At 38.7% G+C, this 22,072-nt stretch overlaps 1 protein-coding gene across 3 annotated transcripts; it reads left to right on the forward strand.

Annotated features, from left to right (window-relative positions):
* Window positions 1-1,506: 1,506 nt before the first annotated feature.
* Window positions 1,507-14,160, forward strand: atp6v0a1a (ATPase H+ transporting V0 subunit a1a). 3 transcript variants are annotated; one of them, XM_026164387.2, is made up of 22 exons: window positions 1,507-1,644; window positions 2,717-2,880; window positions 3,338-3,416; window positions 3,595-3,692; window positions 3,779-3,907; window positions 4,746-4,828; window positions 5,062-5,188; window positions 5,273-5,355; window positions 5,439-5,532; window positions 8,052-8,264; window positions 8,591-8,741; window positions 9,009-9,148; window positions 9,285-9,451; window positions 9,556-9,646; window positions 9,815-9,933; window positions 10,031-10,247; window positions 10,354-10,461; window positions 10,553-10,660; window positions 11,185-11,229; window positions 11,735-11,852; window positions 11,984-12,155; window positions 13,161-14,160. In XM_026164387.2, the coding sequence occupies exons 2-22, from the start codon at window positions 2,764-2,766 to the stop codon at window positions 13,252-13,254; spliced, it is 2,553 nt and encodes an 850-aa protein (XP_026020172.2). In that variant the 5' UTR covers window positions 1,507-1,644; window positions 2,717-2,763; the 3' UTR covers window positions 13,255-14,160. The 3 variants fall into 3 exon arrangements, with proteins under 3 accessions (XP_026020172.2, XP_026020174.2, XP_026020175.2); XM_026164389.2 differs by having other exon boundaries at window positions 11,212-11,229; XM_026164390.2 differs by lacking the exon at window positions 11,185-11,229.
* The last annotated feature ends 7,912 nt before the right edge of the window (window positions 14,161-22,072 follow it).

The following is a 22,072-nucleotide window of genomic DNA, read 5'->3' on the forward strand; positions in this document are numbered from 1 at the left end:
CCACATCAATATAGACTTCCCCATGCAACACCGCAGTTCCTCTCTTGGTACCCCATCAGATACTTTCTCTCTGTTCACAAAGGCGGGTGCAACTTCTTCTGAACCTCTTTAAAATCATCAATTACAACAATTTTGGTCTTGTTTAGGCAGCGAAATTAAATTACATTCTTAGAACTTCATTTACTGTAACTTTTTTTTATGATAAATGGAAAATATATCTTTAAAAAACAATAATATGTATTGATAAAAAATGAAAAAATGTCTCTCCTAAGAAGCTCTTTTAGAACAGATGTAGTTGTGATGGAGGCCTTACTAAACAACAATGTATTAAAACAGACAACAGCAGATTGATACTTCTGCAAGGCATGAATGCCAAAATTACTTCTTTACAGGGGTTCTGATGTCTGTTCATCCATCCATCTCTTACTCGGTTAACTTGGTTAAGGACATTGACTGAAAAACAATTAGGTCTTTGCCACAAGAAAAAACAAAACAAAACAAACAAACAAACAAAACCATTCCAAACAAACTCAATGGGGTTTATTTGAAGAACTTATAGATTTTATCCTGGAAAACAACAACAACAAACAAACAAAGAAAAAACTGTGAGTACCTAGTGTGGGTTTACAGCTTCTTCACACAGTACAAAAACATGCATGTTATGTTAATAGGTGATTCTAAATTGCCCATGAATGAGAGGTAGATAAAGTGCTTATAGCATATAGAATATAGTGCTGCAAGAATGGATAGTTACAGTGTGACTTAAAAACAATGTGAGCAGTCAGTAAGAAGAGAAAAATGATGTGTACATAATGTGTATAAATGTGAGTACATTATGTGGCTATCTACAAGCACAAATGCCTGGAATATAAAAAAATAATGCAACAATAAAACAGAATCCATTTATCCATTTAATTCATTTAGAATTTAGATTAAAAGAGAGCTCAAAAGAAGGGTTGGGACAGGGGTGGGGGTGGGGGCCACTGGCTTTTCAGAGTGTGGAAAACAGAGCTGACACATGCAAGAATTCTTGTCATTGCTTTGAATGTATATACTAGTTTGGAATGAGTGTTGATTGATCCTGAAATAGATAATTATACAAAAATGGGGACAGTGTTTAACAGTTTTAATGGTTATTCATGGTTATATATACATATACATATTCTAAATAGGTCTACAGTTCAAAATTCTGTAGAAATATTATGGAGAAATCCACCATAGTGTGATGAATAAAATCTGAGTGGGTTTAAGGATTTTGTCATAATTTCTATGTCATTTGATGTCTCTGTTACACGTTTGTAAAGTAAGTCTGTCTTTTGGTTTTCTTGATGTGCAGGCTATCATTTTTTTGTATTATAATTGTGTACTCTCAATTCATATATTTTGGAATTTGTCAAAAAAAGTCAATACTTCCGGCGAGGGCATTCAAAATAAAAGTTTCAAAAAGATTTAAGAACGAAGTCCTGGTGGTTGTATAGTGATCACGTGGTTATGGTTCGTCGGCGTCGTCGATCGTCATAGGTTTCCGGGACACTTCCGCTTCGAAAGTCGAGGAGTAACCCTGTCAAACGGCCGAGCAGTCCACAACAAACAGCAAAGAGGCAACTGTAAGATAAAAAGGAAGAGACGATCTCCACGTAAACAGTAAGGACAACTATTTGTAAGGTTATAAGCAATTTTGTTAATATTACGCTAACACTAATGTATTAATTTGTGGGCTAAGTAAGTGAAGCTAATTGCTGAACAACAGGTGTGCCAAATTAGCGTTAGCTCGGCTGCTCATTCGGCTAATTGTTATCCAAGTTAAGACAGCCCGATTTCAGTAGATAATAGTAAAATAGCATGTCGTTGCACTAATGTTAAAGTTCGCCTCTAACCAGTAACGCTGTTTACTCTAAGCACTGCTGTCAGCTCGTGTTTGCATTGCTCCACCATCGCTAATTGGCTCTTCTGTTATGGTAGTGTTGCTGGATCAATACCTTGTAAAAATGACAAAGGTTTTGTTTATTCTAAGCAGCTACTTGTAGGCTTTCTGACTTGTTTGGCTGTAATGGGTGAAGCCTCTGTAGTCAGGTGATTGTACCACCTGTCTGACGTGTTTGAGCGCCTCTGCTGTTAATTATTGAGCTAAATGCAAGGCGTTTAAAAGGTGTAGTTGCTTATGCTTCCAAACCTGCTTTAGTTACATGTACACTCAGTGGTGATGGAGGTCTTGTAGTCGGTGAAGCTTACTACAGCTACAGGTCACATGCTCCCCTTTAATCCAAACATAAGCCTTGTGTGGTAGTTTTTTACAGCAGGGGGTTATTATACTGCTTAGCTGCAAAGCATAAAATCTATACCTTTTAGTTTTAGCTAAACGCTCTTTAAGAGGTGCTTTCTCATGGCCTTGGCTCTTAACCTGTGTTTTATATTTACAGCAGAAATGAGGTCCTCTTATTGTGTTGCAGTAGCCCAGATCAAACTCTTTGACCATAAGTGCATTCTTGCACTGATCATGAGATCAGCATGAGGCCTGGCTTTTTTATTTCTTCTTTCTTAAAAAAAAAAAAAAAAAAACTTGGTACACTGGTGTTAAACTAACACCTCACTGTTAAAGGCTTCCTCATTAGTGACAGAGAAAAGTGCAGAATGTAGAACTGTTAAGGTCCACTACATTTTTTTTTTTTTTTTTTTTTTTCGCTTTAGCGTTCTCTAATCTTTTATATTTGTTGAGGTGATTTGTGGATTCACGGGTGCTGAGTGCTCACATCTTGAAGCAACATGGGAGAGCTCTTCAGAAGTGAAGAGATGACGCTGGCTCAGCTCTTCCTCCAGTCGGAAGCTGCCTACTGTTGTGTCAGTGAACTGGGAGAGATTGGGATGGTCCAGTTTCGTGACGTAAGTCTGTTTTTTTTAATCAAACTTCTAAAGCATTACTTTTTATTATCTTCTACTATCTGAAAGTCGCATTAATTAATTATTACGGTCATGCATGTGGTGACGTAAACAACATCATTAGTGGCACTATTGAGAGAGTGGATGCCTTCTGCATCATGTGCTCACAGCTGACCCTCATACGTGCATGAGAAAAGCCATTCCTGACAAGTCCTGAGGGAAGCTTTGTTCTTGAGCGTAAGATGGACAGTAACACAGAAGCTCTGTGCATCAGCATGTCTTGTATCATCAAATTGTTTCCATTAGTTTAAGAAACTATACCCATTACAGAGTTTAGACTTAACAGAATATATTAAGTCTAAATGGTGTTTACAAAAACCTGCATTATGGCAGCTATTGGTTATATTCTTTTAATTGAATTGTTTATATTCGTTGAACCTTGTGTGTTTTTCCTTTGCAGCTGAATCCTGATGTGAATGTGTTCCAGAGAAAGTTTGTCAATGAAGTACGACGATGTGAGGAGATGGATCGTAAACTCAGTGAGCGCTCTTAAATGTTCATTTTTCTATACCAAACTGCATTAGTTAAGTTTCCACCCCTTAAAGTATTAAAATACAGTTATATGAAGATGGTAGTTCATTATCCAAGCTTTACCATTCACTTGTATGCCTTTTTTTAAACACCTTCTGAAAACCTTCTTTTACATTTCTCTCATAGGGTTTGTGGAAAAAGAAATTAAGAAGGCTAACATCCCAATACTCGATACAGGAGAGAACCCAGAAGTTCCTTTTCCAAGGGACATGATTGACTTGGAGGTGATTTTTGTTTCTTAAAGATAAGTGTAAGTGCTGTCATCTGCTACTTCAGTCAGCTCATAATCCCTCTCATTGTTTCTCCATAGGCCACATTTGAGAAACTGGAGAATGAACTGAAGGAAATAAACACCAACCAAGAAGCGCTAAAGAAGAACTTCCTGGAACTGACCGAGCTCAAGCACATTCTGCGTCGCACACAACAATTTTTTGATGAGGTCAGCTTAACTGCACACAGGCCTATAAAACAGCAGCACTCCAGCCTGTCGGTATAACACTGCCATAGCCAGAAAGGGAATTGTGACTTTTACATTTACAATCTCCAACTGTAAATCAAAAAGAAGCAAATATTTAACTAGTAACATCGGAAGAAGCAAATTGTTAAATGGCTTTTGTTTTGTATCCAAGAACAGGCTATAGTGAAAACAATACTTAACTTTTAGAAATGTATTTATTGTGGCAATTGGGAAGTCATTGATGGCTTACAGTCTGCTGATAGGCTGCCTGGTATGGTCTTTGTTTCATACAGACGGAAGCACTTATTGCTGTTATTGACGCTTTGGTAAAGCAGTGTTTGCACTCATGTCTTTTTATGGCTGTTCACATGCTGACCCATTTACACAGGTTATTCACAGTAGTTCCTGTACATTAAACGCCCTGCTGTTTAGTACTTGACACTGATTTCATTCCAGGCACTTTGTTCATTTGCCAGACTTAATCCTTGCTTTTTCACCTTTGGCCAGCACCTATTTCACTTCACTGCCTTTGAAAGCAAACCTGGCTGTTGACTTACCACGTTAGGTCATCTTTTACAAGTTATTATGAGGTTTGATGAAGGTGAATCATTAAGCCAGATAAAAAGATGTTCAGCCATTAACTGGAGTGAGAAACTTTTTTTTTTTTTATTAAGCTCCCATCTGAATGTCAACGTTGCTGTAAATAAAAGCAGTTTGAGACATTTCATGGCAGTTTCCGTGTGTCTGTGTGTGTGTGTGTACACTGTAGAGAAATGATTATGTTGCTATTGTTACTAATGATTTGTTGTCTGTCCTGTAGATGGAGGATCCCAGTTTACTTGAAGAGTCATCCATTCTCCTGGACCCAAATGAGCCCGTTAGAGTGGCTCCTCTCAGGCTAGGGTGAGTCTGTTTTGAAGTACTGCACAATTTAAATACCTCCCACAGATGAGCTCTGATTGCCCCTCTTAGTCAGGCATCCAAGGTCACCTAAAGCAGAAATCCATGCAAAATCTATCTGCAGTTCAGAATTCCTTCAGTCCACACCCAAAAGTGATTGTTTTAGCTTTCTTGTCTTTGAAGTTAATCAGAGGGTGTTTATATTCCTTTATTTATCTTTCTAACATATTCTATAGATTTGTTGCTGGAGTCATTGGCAGGGAGCGGATTCCCAACTTTGAGAGGATGCTATGGAGAGTTTGCAGAGGTAATGTGTTCCTGAGACAGGCAGATATTGAAGATCCTTTGGAAGACCCAACTACGGTAAGTGCTGCTCACAAATGAAACAATTGTGAAAGTAGTTGAGATGTTTGTGTTTTCTAACTTAACTTGGTGATGTTTCCACAGGGTGATCAAGTCCACAAATCTGTCTTCATCATATTTTTCCAAGGAGACCAGCTGAAGAATCGAGTGAAGAAAATCTGTGAGGGGTAGGTGAATTTGCATTTCTACTGTTAATGAAGTGTCGTTGACCAATAGATTTTTTTTTGCTTACTTATTAATGTGTTTCTAGATTCAGAGCGACACTGTACCCATGTCCAGAAACCTCACAGGAGAGGAAAGAGATGCTTGCTGGGGTGAATGCTCGCATTGATGACCTGCAAATGGTAAATACACATACTCAGAACTGTCTTACTAACACTGAAAAGCAAGCTTCATTTGGTTGTTTCCTTTTTTTAAATTTTTTCTCATTTTTGCTCTGTCAGCAAGACATTTTTTCTTTGTCATGAAGACGTTACCACATTTCCTCCTCTTGCTCATGAGGATGTGAGTTATTTTCTGTGCAGAGACATGTCCTTTAACAGGAAACCACGTTTTTGTTTTTCTTGTGCGAGTAGTGCAGTGTGTTTCCTAACTCCTCATAACAGTTGTCTACTCCCAAAGTGGCTCAAGGGAATCCCTCCTTCCTTTTGCTTTGCACATGTTACAGCAGGTAAAAGAAGTGTTGAACACAAATCAGTTTTCATTTTCTAAGTAAATGTATATCTAAAGGGGTTATTGACATGAAATTCTCACCAGATGTCAGTAACAACCTATCCATTTTATACATAAAAAGAAATGAAACCATAGATGTCCATAAAGTGTAATAATGAGAAATGAAACAGTAGAAAAGGTTTTGAGTACATGAAGAAAGAAAGGTATAAAAAAAAAAAAAAAGCATGGAAACTTATCTTAGAGTTGGAAAACAATCCTGCCACTTAGTTCAAATTAATGTTAGCTAGTTCAATCCCAGCTGATGACCTAAAAGACGTTGTCTCATTACCAAGATGCCAACATGTCATGATGGGTAAATCCAGTGAGCTCTCTCAAAACCTTTGCAGCCTTATTGTTGCAAAACATACTGGCGCCATTGATTACAGAAGAATTTCTAAACTAGTGAAGGTTGCAGTGAGCACTGTTGGGGCCATAAAGTAAAAAGCATAATTAGAAGAGTTGTCCAAGAGCCAAGGACCACTTGTGGAGAGCTATACAAAGACCTGGAATCAGCAGGTACAATTGTTTCAAAGAAAACGATAAATAATGCACTTGACTATCGTGGCCTGTCTGCATGCTCACCACAGAAGACTACATTGCTAAAGAAAATAAGCCTGTGAAATACTGACAGAATGCAGTCTGGCCAGATGAGACCAAAGCTGAACTCTTTGGATGCCATAATACACACCATGTTTGGAGGTCAAAAGGCACCGCTTACCATCCCAAAAACACCATACTAACAGCGAAATTTATATTATTAAAGGAAGGATTAATGGGAAAATGTACAGAGACTTTTTTGATAAAATCCTACCTGAGCAATTCATGTGACCAGTTTCTCGATATGAAATATTCAACAAATCTCAGTTCAAGCATGTTCAATACTTTTATTTTTCCCTGTGTTATTTTTTTAATTATTACACCATTTTATGTTTATTTTTAGTACTTATTTTACCCACTGTACATGCAGTGCTATGGGGATTTTACATCATGTTACACAGACTCTGGTATCACTGAGGTCCCACATGCTACTTCACTCTGTCAACCTGATGTGTCAGCACAGTTCAAGTGTCATGTACTTGGATATTGATGAAACAATGACAGTTTAAACCACAGGAAGTTAAAAAACAAAACAAAAAAAAACTTGCACAAGACAGTTGCTTGATACTCAACATGCCCTGTGCATGACAAATCAATGGATACTTCTTTGCTCCTCTGCATGCTGGGGGAATGTGAATCTCTGTGTTTGTGGATTATGCTTGTTGCTACTTGGGCATGAGATCCACGTAACAGAACGGCATGTCAGTGTTGTCTCAATAGCAGGCAAGAATTTGGGTGTGGGAGACAACAGAGATAGATATGAGCCTTCTCTTTGCTAGTCATGGGCTGGGCTTTTAATCTCAGTCATAGAGCAACATACCTGTGAATATTCTGTCTCCCTTATGGGAATCCCTTAATGGATTAGACACCCTGTTGCTCTTTAGCATGACCTTTTTTGCTCACCATTTATGCCAGTAAAAGGAACGTCTGATTCATTTATACTATTTTTGTTTTCTTTCGATTCTGTTTAATATTACACAGCCCTAATGTTAGATTTTTACCTTCAAGGTCATCAAAAACAATTATAGTAATATTGTGATAGATATAGAAACTTGAAAAAAATTATTAAAATGAATCAGTAGTTTCATTAACCGTGTCCTTGGTTTTAGTAAAATGATTGCATTCGAACTTGAAACTAAATGAAAATAAATGTGTATTGAGGTGCAGAGATGTGTGTAACCTTTACTGTACAAAACCATACGCACATTTACACTGTCTAGTTGCAAGGTATTATATTTCACACACCTGTTATTGTATTTTTATGAATGGTAAATGTCAGTGAAGAACATGACAGTTTCTAACAATTATATTCAGAAGTTTTAATAATGGGTCTGATTTGGAGAAAGGCACCACCATTACACTGATGCAGTTTCTGCTGAAACATGATGGCAGGAATGGCTATTGGCTTTCTGTGTGACTTGTTTTTAGAGAGTCTCATTGACATTCATAGATTTATTTATTTATGTGGCCAAAAGAATTCTTCATGATCTCACTGATCATGTCAAAAAAAATGTATTGCTACTGTGGCCATCACTGCTCTTGTTTGTCATTAAAGGTGCTTAACCAGACTGAGGACCACAGGCAGAGGGTCCTGCAGGCTGCAGCCAAGACAATAAGAGTTTGGTTTATCAAGGTGAGGAAGATGAAGGCCATCTACCACACCCTCAACCTGTGCAACATCGATGTCACTCAGAAGTGTCTGATTGCTGAGGTGTGGTGTCCCATCTCAGACCTGGACTCCATTCAGTTTGCCCTGCGTAGGGGGACGGTGAGTAACAGAGGAGCAGTTTATATTTGGTGTAAACTAGCCAGTCAGGTTTTTACAAGGAAGATGATTTCATGTTTGAAAAAAATCAGTTTCTACTAAATGTTTTGGGTTTTTTTTTTTTTTTGTTTGTTTTATGGTTGAGTCCTTTTTGCTATATTGTCTAGTTCTACATGTGGTGTAACAATAACAAGAACTCGTTATGGCTCTCAGCACATGATCCGATTCTTGGAATAGCTAGTTTTGCATTGTTCCAGGCTTGATGATCTAAAGTTAGGACTTTTGTTGCATGACATTCATATTTTTTTTATTTTATTTTTTGGTTTTAGGAGAAGAGCGGCTCTACTGTGCCTTCAATCCTCAATAGAATGCAGACCAAACAGACCCCTCCAACCTACAACAAGACAAACAAGTTCACCTCAGGCTTCCAAAACATTGTGGACGCTTATGGAATTGGCAGCTACCGTGAGATTAACCCAGGTAAGCAAACTATGAATTCTGTGTGTTAATGCCCAGCTGGTTTGTGTGGACCTTTTTGTATAATGTGGCAGTAGGTTTCTATAATCTGTTTACTCAGCTGCCTTAAGTATTGAGTTACAGACAATTAAAAGGCTTTTACTTCAGCTCCCTCATCAACCATTATCACCATGTTGGAACATTGTGCATGTTTCATTCATTTCTTTCTTTCTTTATTGACATACTACACCACCCTCCACCCTTGTATGATGCCTGCCTCCTTGTCTCCAGCACCATACACCATCATTACGTTCCCCTTCCTATTTGCGGTTATGTTTGGTGATCTGGGCCATGGGACACTCATGACCTGTGCTGCTCTATACCTTGTGTTAAGAGAAAGCAGACTGATGTCACAGAAGAATGATAATGAGGTATGGATCCCATCATTACCATCTCATTAGTCCTAAACCATCCCTTGTCGATGACACACAAGCACCGATTCCACAGGACATCGTGCATTTTATTTTCACAGTTTCCTTATGAAAGTTCAATATCTTTTTGTGACAGATATTCAACATGATGTTTGGGGGGCGCTACATAATTCTGCTGATGGGAGTCTTCTCAATGTACACTGGCATTATTTACAATGACTGCTTCTCAAAGTCCCTAAATGTGTTTGGGTCTGGATGGAGTGTCAGACCAATGTTCAATTCCAGAGCTGGAGGCAACTGGACGTAAGTGTCACTGGTAATAATTGACAAGAGCTTTAACACAGGGACTTCTTTTTTTGTTCAGTATGTAAGCTCAAAAATCTGATCTCTGTCCTCATTCTGTTCAGGGATGGTACACTTAATAGCAGTACAGTTTTGCAGTTGGACCCAGCAGTTGATGGAGTCTTCAATGGGCCGTACCCCATTGGCATTGATCCAGTAAATCATTTTGTTTTTAATCTTTTGGAGCTCCATATTTATACATCTATGTCAGCTATTTTGTCTGGCAGTTACAAAAAAAATCCACAAAAGTCAGCAGTCATTGGCAGACATAAACTAACCTGAATACTCGCATAGTTTATAATTCGTAATTGCATTATGTCTCAGATATGGAGCATTTCTGTCAACAAGCTGTCATTCCTCAACTCCTTCAAGATGAAGATGTCTGTTATCCTGGGGGTAATTCACATGCTGTTTGGAGTCACGCTAAGTCTCTTCAACCACCTGTGAGATTTCCATACCTATGTATAATTATGCATTGATTCTTATGTTTTTCTTTTTGAATTTGTGGACTTCTAATATTCTTTTTGTGGTTTTCCTCAGGTATTTCAACAAGCCCCTGAATATTTACTTGGGTTTCATTCCAGAGATTATCTTCATGGCCAGCCTGTTTGGCTACCTAGTCATTCTGATCTTTTATAAGTGGGTCTCCTATGGTGCACGCAATTCCAGGGATGCTCCCAGTCTCCTTATTGCCTTTATTAACATGTTCCTGTTCAATTACAATGACCCCAATAATAAACTATTCTACAGAGGACAGGTGAGATCAGCATACTTGCAACTTTCTTTTTGTCATGAATGAAGAGATCCATCTAACTGTCCTTATTTTTTTTCTCTTGTACTTACTTTCCACCTTTTTTTTGTAGATGGCCATACAATCCCTTTTGGTGGTAATTGCCTTGGCATGTGTCCCCTGTATGTTAATAGTAAAAACTCTGGTTATGCGAAGACAGTATTTGTGGCGGAAGCATCTGGTAAGATAAAACAGTCCGCGCTCACAGTCACTCAATATACTTTTATAATAGATTTAAATAGATTACCTCATTACGTTTCACTGTGTTACAGGGTACACAGAACTTTGGAGGAATCAGGGTGGGCAATGGGCCCACTGAGGATGAGGCTGAAATCATCCAGCATGACCAGCTCGCACAGCAATCTGAGGATGAACCTGAGGTAAAAGATGTGTTCCCACAATAACACTGAAGTCAAACATCAAAAGTTAATGTCTTTTTGTATTACAATAATTGCATACAGAGCATAAGTAACAACAGGACAGCAGCTTGCTGGAGTAACTCGGGAGAAGCACAAGTTAAAGGATCTTTTCACATCTTTGAATAATTTAGTCTTTCAACCTTAGTTGGAGACAGAAACTTGATGCCTTGTTTTTCCATTTCCACCCTTACTGTCAACATCAATAATGAATACAGACATTATGGATCCATTTTCTTGTAATTCCTGCACAGATTTAACACAACCATGAACAGATGGCGAGTAGTGAGTTATTTTACCTGGACTTCATAATTTTACTTATGTAATCTGATTACTCGTTTTATTTTAAGATGATCTGAAAGTACAGTGTGCTCATTCGCTAATGTTGGTTTCACTCGATTCTCCTTTTAAATAATTAACTGGTTTCTCTTGTTACTTTCCTGTTTATTGACGTTTGCCTGTCCGTGTGTGTGATGTCAATAACCAAGCGTTGCCTTTTGTCACCTGCTTTCAAGGCCTGTGAGGAGGAAGAGGTAGGACAGGAGCTCATGCTGCACATCCACCTGCACCCTATCCCCTCATGTTAATATACATGTCTTCAAAGTCTTTCCTTTACTGCCCCTGCTTTGTTGTCAACCATTGCCTGCTGCTACTAGTTGCGTCTGAATGTTTGTCATTGTATGGTCCGGTCAGGGACTTCTAAATGTATTCTATTGAAAATGGGCAGGGATTCGTCATGTGGCGGGTGCCAGTAGGCCAGTGCTTCCCTATGGTCTTGGTGATGTGCATGAGGCATCAGGAGGGCAGCTGACTCTTTGGGTTCACAGGTTCTTATGATGATGATACCTCTTTTTATTTTCGGGGTTGATGATCTACAACAAAAAATGGCTTTTCTGTCAATTCCCTCAATCATTGGTGACACATTAAAGCTGACTTCTCCTCTGTGGACCTCAGGACCTGTTGTAGAGATGTTGTTTTCTACTTTTTTTTTTTTTTTTTTTATGCTGAGTAAATGAAACCACTAACTTTTACCCACAGTTTAACTTTGCGGATGTAGCAGTGCATCAGGCCATTCACACCATAGAGTATTGCCTGGGTTGTATCTCCAACACTGCTTCCTATCTGAGGCTTTGGGCCCTCAGTCTGGCTCATGCACGTAAGTCACTTCACCTGCAGTATTCAGTTATTTAGTAAGAGAAATGGCTCACTGTATTAACACCTAAATGCTTTGACTCTCAAAGGAATCAGAATAGTAAAGTTGGTGTGTATGTGCTTTCTTATTCACAGAGCTGTCAGAGGTGCTGTGGTCCATGGTGATGCGCATAGGCCTTTATTCTCGCAGCCTTGGAGGCTTCATCCTTCTGGCCATAGTATTTTACGTCTTCGCTGTTCTCACAGTTGTTATTCTTCTCATTATGGAAGGGCTGTCAGCGTTTCTGCACGCATTGCGACTGCATTGGTAAGTTTAGTTTTAATGTTGTTTTTTAGGATTTGTATATGTATTTGCTTGGGTTTGATATTAAACATACACTAATACCTTTGTGAAAACTTGTTAGTGTTGAAGGATAGGACTCCTTAAGGCAAATTACTGTCATTGCTACAAAAGCAAAGCTCTAGCTCCACCTGCAGGCTACAATTAATGTCTCAGTGACCATCCCAAGTGCTCAAGTTAACAAACTGGTTTTCCAATCATCTCTCCTGGCCTCTGTCCTGGAATAAGTCTGCTCTTGTCAGTGTGGTGCTGTTCATTTATGCTCTATGTGTGGCATGCATAACAGTCTGTGGCTCGGCACCGATGAGCCTTTGTTGCCTCCTCATAAATGTCTTTGTCTGGCTTTGCTGAATGTCACGCTGGTTTTATAGTTCACCGGCACATTCACAGAGCACGTCTGTGTTGCAGCCGGCCTTCACGAAATTGTCCTTTCCACAGGAATGCTGGCTGAGCGTGCTTTCACAAATTGTCTTCATGGACAGTCTGTTTACATTTTAAGCGAGGGAAACTAAACGACCCCTCCCCCAATCAAAATATTTTTATTTCCAGTGATATCTGGAAACCATGTAATTACTGAACATCAAACTGACAAAACTGATACGCACAATGTGCAATATGTAATACTACATATTTCTTCTTGCCACACCAGACGGGCTTTGGAATGAATGCTATCCATGGCAGCTCAGCTAAAAGGTCATCCAGCCATCACTTAGCATTGGCCTTTTTTTAAAAATAGACCCTGATCATTTTCCTGAAGGGAAGAGGCTTAGGTGTCTGTCCCAGGATGTAGACATGAGCTTATGCAGGTGTGTGCAGACTGTGGAATGAAGAGCAGGGGGCATCAGCCGCTACTGCTCTGCTCAGCATTAACCAAGCTGCCAACTATCGTCACTGTATGCACGACAAGGTTATTGTATGAAAGTATATATGTCTTTTTTTCAGACTGATTTTTATTGATTTCTTTAATCGTAGGGTGGAGTTCCAAAACAAGTTTTACTCAGGCAACGGCTTTAAGTTCCTACCTTTCAACTTTGAAAGCATCCTGGACGGCAGAGCTGAAGACTGAACAAATCCTCTTCCTCTGTTCATGCCTCTAATCTGTTGAATTTGTGTGGTGGTGAATAGTGATATTTTTTTGTGTGATGCAGTTTCCACCTACTTGTTACCATAGCTACATAACTACTACATACTATTTACTTAGTCACTCGTCATCGTGTCTTGTGTTTTAAACTTCCCACTAGAATTGGTATCTGGAATATGTATTCAAACATAATTATTTATTCATTCCTTAATAGCCTTGATTCTAATCTGTTGTCTTCTTTTAGTCGGGCCTTTTTATTTTATGTTTTATTTAGTTAAATGTTATTTATGCATTTGGGTTTTTTTCTCCCTTTATTGCACTGCAACTTATGTACCATATACACCATGTTTAAAGTTCATATCTGCTGCTGATGGATTTAGGGGATGACAGACTTGTTTTCTGATTTTCTTGTATGTCTTTGTATTGTTATATTCTAATTTTCTTTGCTTTTCAGAATCATTTCTCAGTCAAAACCTTGTGCACTGCACAGCTCATCTATTTGGTTTAATAAGAAAGAAAATGCATACTAACCTCACACAGAGCTCTATAGCTCTGAAGGGAATGTTAACCAGTTCTTTGCAAATGAAAAGACTTTTTCATCCATTTGAGCCATTGATATGTTTTGTCTCTGTTCTCTCTGACGATCTACGTGACAACAGGGGAATCTATAGGTGTCCTAGTAGGTGGATTTTCTGTAGAAATGTTGCACTGAAATCATTGCACATTATCAGTCTCACTTTAGATTTTGGGTCCTGTATTATGTTTTCATTTATGCTCAGTTGTTTTTGATTTGACACAGTTAGAAAGCAGTAAGAACCACATACAGCAGACATGATCTTGTCAGAAAGGATTAAGCATCACACGAACAATAAAGTGGGAAAGGCTTTAAAATGTGGTGTTTGGCTTGATTTTTGCTTATCTTACTTTCTGCTGCAGCAGTAGAGCAAAAACAAAAAGGTAGCACTTTATTAAGTTTGTTAGTAAGTGCTTAGGTCATCATTTATATATCATTACTCATCCTTAATATGCTATTTATGTATGTTTATCCATCTGTTACTGTTACACGATATACAGCTATAGCTATCACTGCTGCTACATCACTGCTAGTATAATCATATCAGTCATAATACATCTTAATGAATGGCATAACAAGAGGGAATAATGCTATATAAATGACGAATTAACCATTTGCTAATACCGTAATAATGCCCTAATAGAGTGAAATTATTATAAAGTGCTACATACAAAAGTTACCTTTTTTAAATGTGTATTTAGAAATACATTTTGACTTTTTTTTTTCTCAATCATGCCAAACTTAATGTATGGACTTTAAAGTTTTTAGAAACACTTTACATAAAATCTCAAACTATATGTATAATGATTTGTTTTACTTTAAACCTCCTCTAGGTGGCACTATTGGGTAGTATATGCAGCTGAGATGGTTCATAAAAAAGGAGAATTGATTTGATCACTCTAGAGCTAATAAAGACCCCTAAAGTTGCTTTTGACTAAATATTTGGACAGCTGGTTTTATTATAGTACTTTCTGACCAATGATGCTACCTGTCATAAGGAAATGTATCTGCTAGTGCACTGATGAACTGAAAACATATGTTTTAACTGGCCCCTTCTTAAACACAACCATGATGATTTAAAGGATGTTATTCTATAATGAGTCCAAAAAGAAGTATCCACTTGTGTCCTGACCCATTTTGAAAGATTTTGTTTAACTTTATCTGAAGCAAATATCTGTGATATGTAGAAGTCATCCTTTTTAAAATCGTACTCAAAGTAAAAAAGTATTGACATCAAAATAACGAGTACTTTATGTAAAATAGCCTGTTAATCATATAGTTACTGAGTGCACTTGTGAATTTTTTGAGGTAAAGGTGGTATAATTTTGTTGATCTTTGGTAGAATATCTTGGAAATCCAAGTCTTAATGTATAATAATGACTTTTGATTATGCTTTCTGTTAATTGTGGCAACTGGCTGCAGTGTGGTGGAAGTATGAAGTTCTATTTAAACCACATTTTTTTTTTATTTTAGTGGTTGATAAATGTACTTAGTTACTTTTGACCAATTTAGTTTGACTTGCCAAGACAAAGTCTAAGACATCCTTTTGGCAACGTGAGCAGCCTGACTACAAACATCGTCCACCACTCTGGGTTGAGGAACATAATGTTCTCTATTCACATGCTTTCGTTGTATAAAGGGGGAGCAGGGGGCTTCAACAGCCCAGGGTAATAATAGAACTCTTTATTTGTCTTTGTCTCTTTTTTTCTTCTTCTTAGAAAAACTCATTTAATTTGATATTTCCCAGTGTGTCCTGTATAACCAGGGGTGAAAGTGAACTTGCATAAGAGCCCCAGATATCTTGCTGTGTTTACACATCCAGTGAATTTAACTCTGCTGTTTCAAAGCTAGAATCGCAGTGAGACTGAGCTTATGACTTTGCTCCTTTATCTAAAGCAAACGTGAACAAATAAGTGTACTTTAGTTTGGCAGGAAACAAGTATTCAGGAATTTTGTGTTTCTTCTCGAGCTGTAGTAGAGTTTTCTTGAGGATACCGGAGATGCTTTTTCAGCTGTTCTAGGACTTGGTGTCCTCTGGATGCAGGCAGAGAAAAACAGGTTGATGATATTGTCAGGAAAAGACAGCTACAACAACAGCAACTAAAGATCTTACAGCACAAAATCAGTTTTCTGTACTGCAAAGGCCTAGCTACACTTTAGTATTTTTTTTAATTACTGGGCAGATTCTCTGCAGACTGAACAAGTCCAAACTACATAATATTGCACATTTGCTGTATGACTGTTCTCGCAGGAATGGCTCTCAGCACCTTCGGCGTCTTTATGGGGTGACTCACTGTACCTTTTTGGTACACTGCAGCTGCAATAATATTGATACTGTCATTTGGTCTTCTGTTTTCCAACCACACAAGTTCATGCATTGTGTTAGAATTCCAGATAATTAATAAAAGTCAAACCTCTCATATAGTTTACTATTGTATTCTTAAGAACACAAAGATCCAAGTTCATTCAGACAAAGGAACACAATTTTATTACTCTTAGGCTGCTGTTACACATTTCCATCACTTACAACGATTAAATTAGCGAGTTATTTATTGCTACCCTAATACTGCTTACTAAATCCTATCCCTAGTCATGGCTTTTGTACTAAAATATGATTTAAAGGAACTTAAGTAAACACTGAGAAAATTATCCACTTAGCTAAATATCATTATCATGAAGATGTTGTCTTTAACACCATAAAGACTTAGATGGCTGTGATAAAAAGTACTGTGTATTTTATTTGAGGATATCAGCACAAAACATGCTATTAGCACTCAGCAGCTTCTCCACTTTTAGAACTGTTCATAAACCATAGGACAGGGATAGAAAAATGGTCAATATTATTACTATAGTCAGAGGTTCTCATCAAACCACCAGGGGGCTTAACTGTCGTGCAGACAGTCAGTGTAATGACTTAAAGAAATTAATTTTATGCAATTTTTCCTTAATTTAGATGCAGCAGAGGCGGCAAATTAGAAAGTAGAACAGACTGGGGCTGACAGTCTGACACATGGCACCGGTACAGGAGCCAGACCAGGGACTCAGTTAGTAAAAATACCAACCAAGAATAAGTTCTGTGCTCTAAGCATTCAGTCATTGAATGTCCTTCACCAGTCATAAATGATGGACTAAGAAGACTGACACTCCTGCACAGATAACATGGCAAATGTAAAGACTTTCAAACTTAGTTTCTTTGCACCTGATCCTTCTGAAGGGCTGAAACAATCTGTTCTACCATGTAAGTGTAGGTTTTGTTCTGTCTTGACAGGACTACAAATAGGTCCATGAGGTCAGTAGGAGGCCTAGGTGAGTCTGGGAACCTGTTTTTGCTTTTGTGCACTACTGGGACTTTATTACCAGCTCTCCAGATCACATTGTTCTCTAAGCAGTTTTCCATGGCCTGTCTGGCCTCCACCTATTGTTTCCAGGCACTTTTTTATACACTGATTTGGCCGGAAGCTTTATACAATAAAAAAACGAAACGCATAAATGACAATGTTGAGCACAAGGGCAACTTACAAATACGCTCCATACCTTTGTGCAAAAGAGTTGCGTAACACAAAAAGCCAGAAGAGATGGAAAACGAGAGGGGGATAGAACGTGTCGGTTGCATAAAAAGATATGACAGCTGACTTTTTGACTAATTGATTGCTGTGGAAACCCTGAAAATATTCCTGGAGGCAGTAAGTTCAACTAAAATGTCACCAAGTTCCAGAAGAGGACACATTTTCTTCTCTTTTACCCTCAAACTCTTTTGCAACACCCACAGAACTCATAAAAGTTACCAGTCATAAAGAAAGCCGAACCAAAACAAACAAAATTAGCCTTAAAATGCCAGTGGCTGCTCCCAAAGTCTTTAATATGAATGAAAAAATGTCTCCAGTTTGAAAAGCTTGATCATAGCCAGAATCTCTAACCTATTGTCTGTGTGATAGTATATGTTTATGGTGATTTTTTTGGTACTGAAAGAAAAGACAACTTTTTTTTTACTTTTTTGATAATATTTGAGAAATGTCTTAGCTTTATGCATGATGGCTGGAAGTATCACTAAAGTCTTGCTTGAAAGAGAGCCATGTTTGACATGAAATATAACCAAACAATTTGTATGTATTGTATTTGTGTGCTGAATGTACAGTACCTTGCTGATCAAGGACCATAGTAAATGCAGAGAGTGCTGTTGGTTGAAAATCAAAAGCTCAAAAAGATCCAGACCACCAGAATCTGTTCCCGGACAGTTTGAAATCTGGACTTCCTCCCAACTCGTAGTGAGTCAGAGGACAGAGTTCATTGTGGGTACTCTCGTGAGTGCGTGTGTGTGTGTATAACTACAGTCTAAGTACATGTGAGTGGGCATTCATGCGCACCGGGCCCTGCAAATCCAAACAACAGAATTGGCAATGTTTTTGTTTCTTTCCAAGCGCTTACCCACACTGAAACTGAGCCTGAAGGATCAACTTAGCAGTGTTTCTTCTCCAGCTTTACAGTTGAAAAGTTCTCTTTGAGTTGAACGTGCCTATTGTGTGGCTTTTTGAGTATGATGTGTGCCAGTAGTGCCCCCATTTCGTAGAAGGACAGTCACCGCAGACGGGAGGAAAACAGGCAGCAGCATCAGGTCGTGCTACTCTTTGTTGAGAATACTTTTGTTGTTCTTCAGCTGTTTCCAGGGACAGAATAAATAGCTCCGCTTAACCAAAGGCATTTGCCTCCCTTGCTGCTATGAATGCATCACCATGAGAAACATATTACCAGCGGTTACGAGTGTTTTGCCTCTTTTGGAAATTTTTCTCTGTTTCTTTTTTCGTTTGGAAGCACCTCCGGGACACGTGAAAGAAATGTTCTCTATGTTTGTCCTGGTCAACATCTAGAATGGGAACATTTAGGCTTTCATTTTTCATGGCTGCCTTTATGTCTGGGAAGTGCTGCATGATTCTGGGGTTAAGACTAACTTTGTTCGGTGACTGTCATCAACTTCAACTGACTGTATGAGTCAGGGAGTCAAGAGCTATGGGTCAACATAGAAATTAGAAATAGAAAACAGTTGTAGTCAAAGGTTTACATTCACTCATCATGGGCATGAATGTCATGCTAATTTAATGTCTCTTAGTAGATTGGACATTGACCAGACACTTTTGTTTATTTGACCACTCATCTTGGCAGAATCAGTAGAGTTCATTGGTTTGTTTTCCTGGCAAAGTCCCGGCTTTAAAGAATAGTTCACAAATTTTCAGTACGGTTGAGATGGGGGCTTGGGGAAGGACATCCCAGAAGCTCAAAAACAGTATTCGTGTGTTTTCATGTTGGAACAGTTAACTGTGTCCAAGTTTCAACCATCTGCCTGTTGATTAAGGAGAAGTTGAAGATTTTACTATTCATTGCACTAACCATTTGTGCAAAACAGCCCCAGGGGATGATGCTACCACCACCACGCTTGACAGCTGTTACAGTGTTCTTAGGTTTGAAAGGTTCACCTTTACTCCTCCAAACACATCCCTTGTCATAGTGGCCAAAACACTGAATCCTTTTCTTGTCTGACCATGATGTTTGAATTTGCTATTGTTCAAAAATGAATCTATAATTCTTTCTTGGATTTTTCCACCGTTTTGAGTATCGGTCAGTCCAACCAAAATCAAACAAATCCTTTTTTATGCTGGCAAAGAGAAACCACCAGTTGCAGTGATCATGATCACTAACAAGTTAACAAGCCTTGTCCTTGTCAGGGTAAAAGACATTGTAGTATTATATTTAAATAAATGTATGTATAATAATTGAGCCTGTATATATACTTTGATTATGCTCAAACACATACACACCGCCACACTAGCCTACCTATGTTTTGTGTTTTTTTGACAGTGTTGAACTTTCTATAATAGCAGAGTAATCGGGAACATAAGCATAAAGGAATTTCCCCCTTATGTAAGGTGGTAGGATAACGTGTTCTGAGAAAATGGTTCACTGAAAGAGATCTAGAGATAGTGAGACGGAGTGAGACAGTGAGAGAGAAAGCATGGCATTTCCAGGGGACATAAAGAGACAACCAGAGAAGGACTTCAGGGGGATTAAGAGAGTTTAATGCCTCATGAGGTGCAGGGGACGCTCCTCTTCTTGTGATGGAAACGTACACCTAAGGGGCTGGCCAAGAAAATTAGCTTTCAATGGAAATCTGTTGGTAAAACCAAGAAGAGCGAATGCTTTGCGAAAACGCAGCTCTAGGCAACAAAGTCCTGCACTGTACTGTGGTTGTAGTCTTTGCAGTATGACATCTAAATATATATAAATACTGGTCGCTGTAATCTCTGTAATTAGTCAGGACAAATGGACTTGTGTACCAAACAGGCTTTGTAATAAAAGACAGACAATGTCAGTTCAAAACTTGTTGGTTCTGTTGCACATTTACAGCATATTTAAGGAAATTGCATGATGGATAATGTGCACACTCAGAATACCCATATTAGTGGTGCAAGCAAGACTCAGAGAGTCAGAAAAAAATGCCGCAACATTAAAACCACACACTTCTGTGTGACCTGCATGGACAGATATGGACAGTGGGGCTCTGTGGTGTTTTCAACTCTAACGTTGTACGTGGATTCTTTAAGAGGAGTATGGAGACTGGATCAACACCTTGTGTTCCTGGTTGCGTTCGTAAAGCCATCCTCAGTATTTGTGGTTTGGTGTTTTGCAGTATGTATCCTGCTATAGGAGTGCTTGGCCTGTAATAATGTTTACTGCATATGCCAAAGTAACATCCACATGACTTCCAAGAGACAAACTTTCCCAACAAAATATTGAGCATTTCAACAAGATCAGAAATGTCGTTCACAACCGCACATCTTTCACTGGTTGTTGTGGCTCGTTGTTGTGTAGCTCAGTCCTGCAAAAATCCCCCATTTGTAGTTCTCTGCAGTGCTGTTGTTTTACTTTTCTGCTATTCTGTGTCTATTTTTAGTACCTGGCTCTGTGCGCAAGTATGGAAATTAACAGCACTCCTTTAAAAGTTAGCAAATTGTCTCTTGTTTTAGATAAGCTATTTTAGGATATTCCTCAGCATGCTGCCATCATCCATCCAGATAACTTAAAATATTTGACTATGTCAGAGAAAAATGTTTTACATAAACAAATAGTGATTCTAAATTGGCTGCAGGTGTGGATGTGGGCGTCTATGTTAGCCCTGTAATGGACTGGTGATCAGTCCAGGGGGTACCCGCCTCTCACCCTATGACAGCTGGGACGGGCTCCAGCGCCTCCACCTCCCTGCTCCACCTCCCAAATGCCAGTTTTGTAATGTGTTCCTAAGCTGTCAGTTGCAGATGGATGGGAATGCCACAGTCAAAATACCATGCTGTCAACAATTCTTTCTCATATAACTGATTATTGGGACCGTTACAGTAGAATGCAACATTTTCAGCTTTCCATTTACGATTTGCAAATCCCAGTCTTGGATTTTTGCAGACCTCAAGGGAAAAATATGACAGTGGGTGGCACTGACAGACATGTCTTAAGGATATGCAGCTGGTTACCATTAAATCAAACCCCTGCTTAATGGCAACAAAATCATGTGTAGTCAAAGTTTGTATAATGCAAGCAAAAACAGTATTTGTTATTTTAATGTTATCTTTTTTGGCTGGTTGACTTAAGATAGATAAATGAATTTTGCTTAGACTCGGTGTTTCAAAGCAACATTTGCTGCCTGATATCATTTAAAACCATTAAGCAAGACCGTGACAGTCCACAGAGACTGCTGAAAGCAGGTTATCTGGATTCCATAGTAAGCTTTGGTCAGCTTTTCATATTTGTTTGGATTTGTAGGAACTAAGTTCTTGTTTGCCACACGGTAAGATTTTGGAGTGCACTCAAAGTTAGAAGACAGTACAAACTGTCTCCACATCTGCCTTAAATCATCTCCTAATGGTCACCGCAAATATCAAAGTCACATGAACTGAACCTGATTTTTTTCTGGGAAACAGCCACTTAATCAGTGACTTCTAGTAAGTGCGTGTGTTTATGTGTGTGCGTTGTGGTATGGAAACAAATTCATAAGGAAGATGAAAGGGAAGAGATGCATAAAAGACAGTTTTGGAAGGACAATGTTGAAAGCAGGCCAGTTAGAGACATTTCTGGCATTCCTCAGCTCCATGTAGAAGAAGGATTTTCTTTAAGGGTAACAGCAGATGCAGCCAAGAGCCACCAGACCAGGACCATGGAGATGAACTGGCTCAATGCCAACAACAAGAG

Source organism: Astatotilapia calliptera, chromosome 4, assembly GCF_964374335.1.
Source record: "Astatotilapia calliptera chromosome 4, fAstCal68.1, whole genome shotgun sequence".
Classification (NCBI taxonomy): Eukaryota; Metazoa; Chordata; class Actinopteri; order Cichliformes; family Cichlidae; genus Astatotilapia; species Astatotilapia calliptera.

Bases quoted from the DNA above. Each gene is read 5' to 3' on its own strand.
- atp6v0a1a (XM_026164387.2), top strand. From the start codon at position 2,764: ATGGGAGAGCTCTTCAGAAGTGAAGAGATGACGCTGGCTCAGCTCTTC. The intron at 4,829-5,061 runs GTGAGTCTGTTT...CATATTCTATAG, and splicing joins GTGGCTCCTCTCAGGCTAGG to ATTTGTTGCTGGAGTCATTG. The intron at 8,742-9,008 runs GTAAGCAAACTA...CCTTGTCTCCAG, and splicing joins CTACCGTGAGATTAACCCAG to CACCATACACCATCATTACG.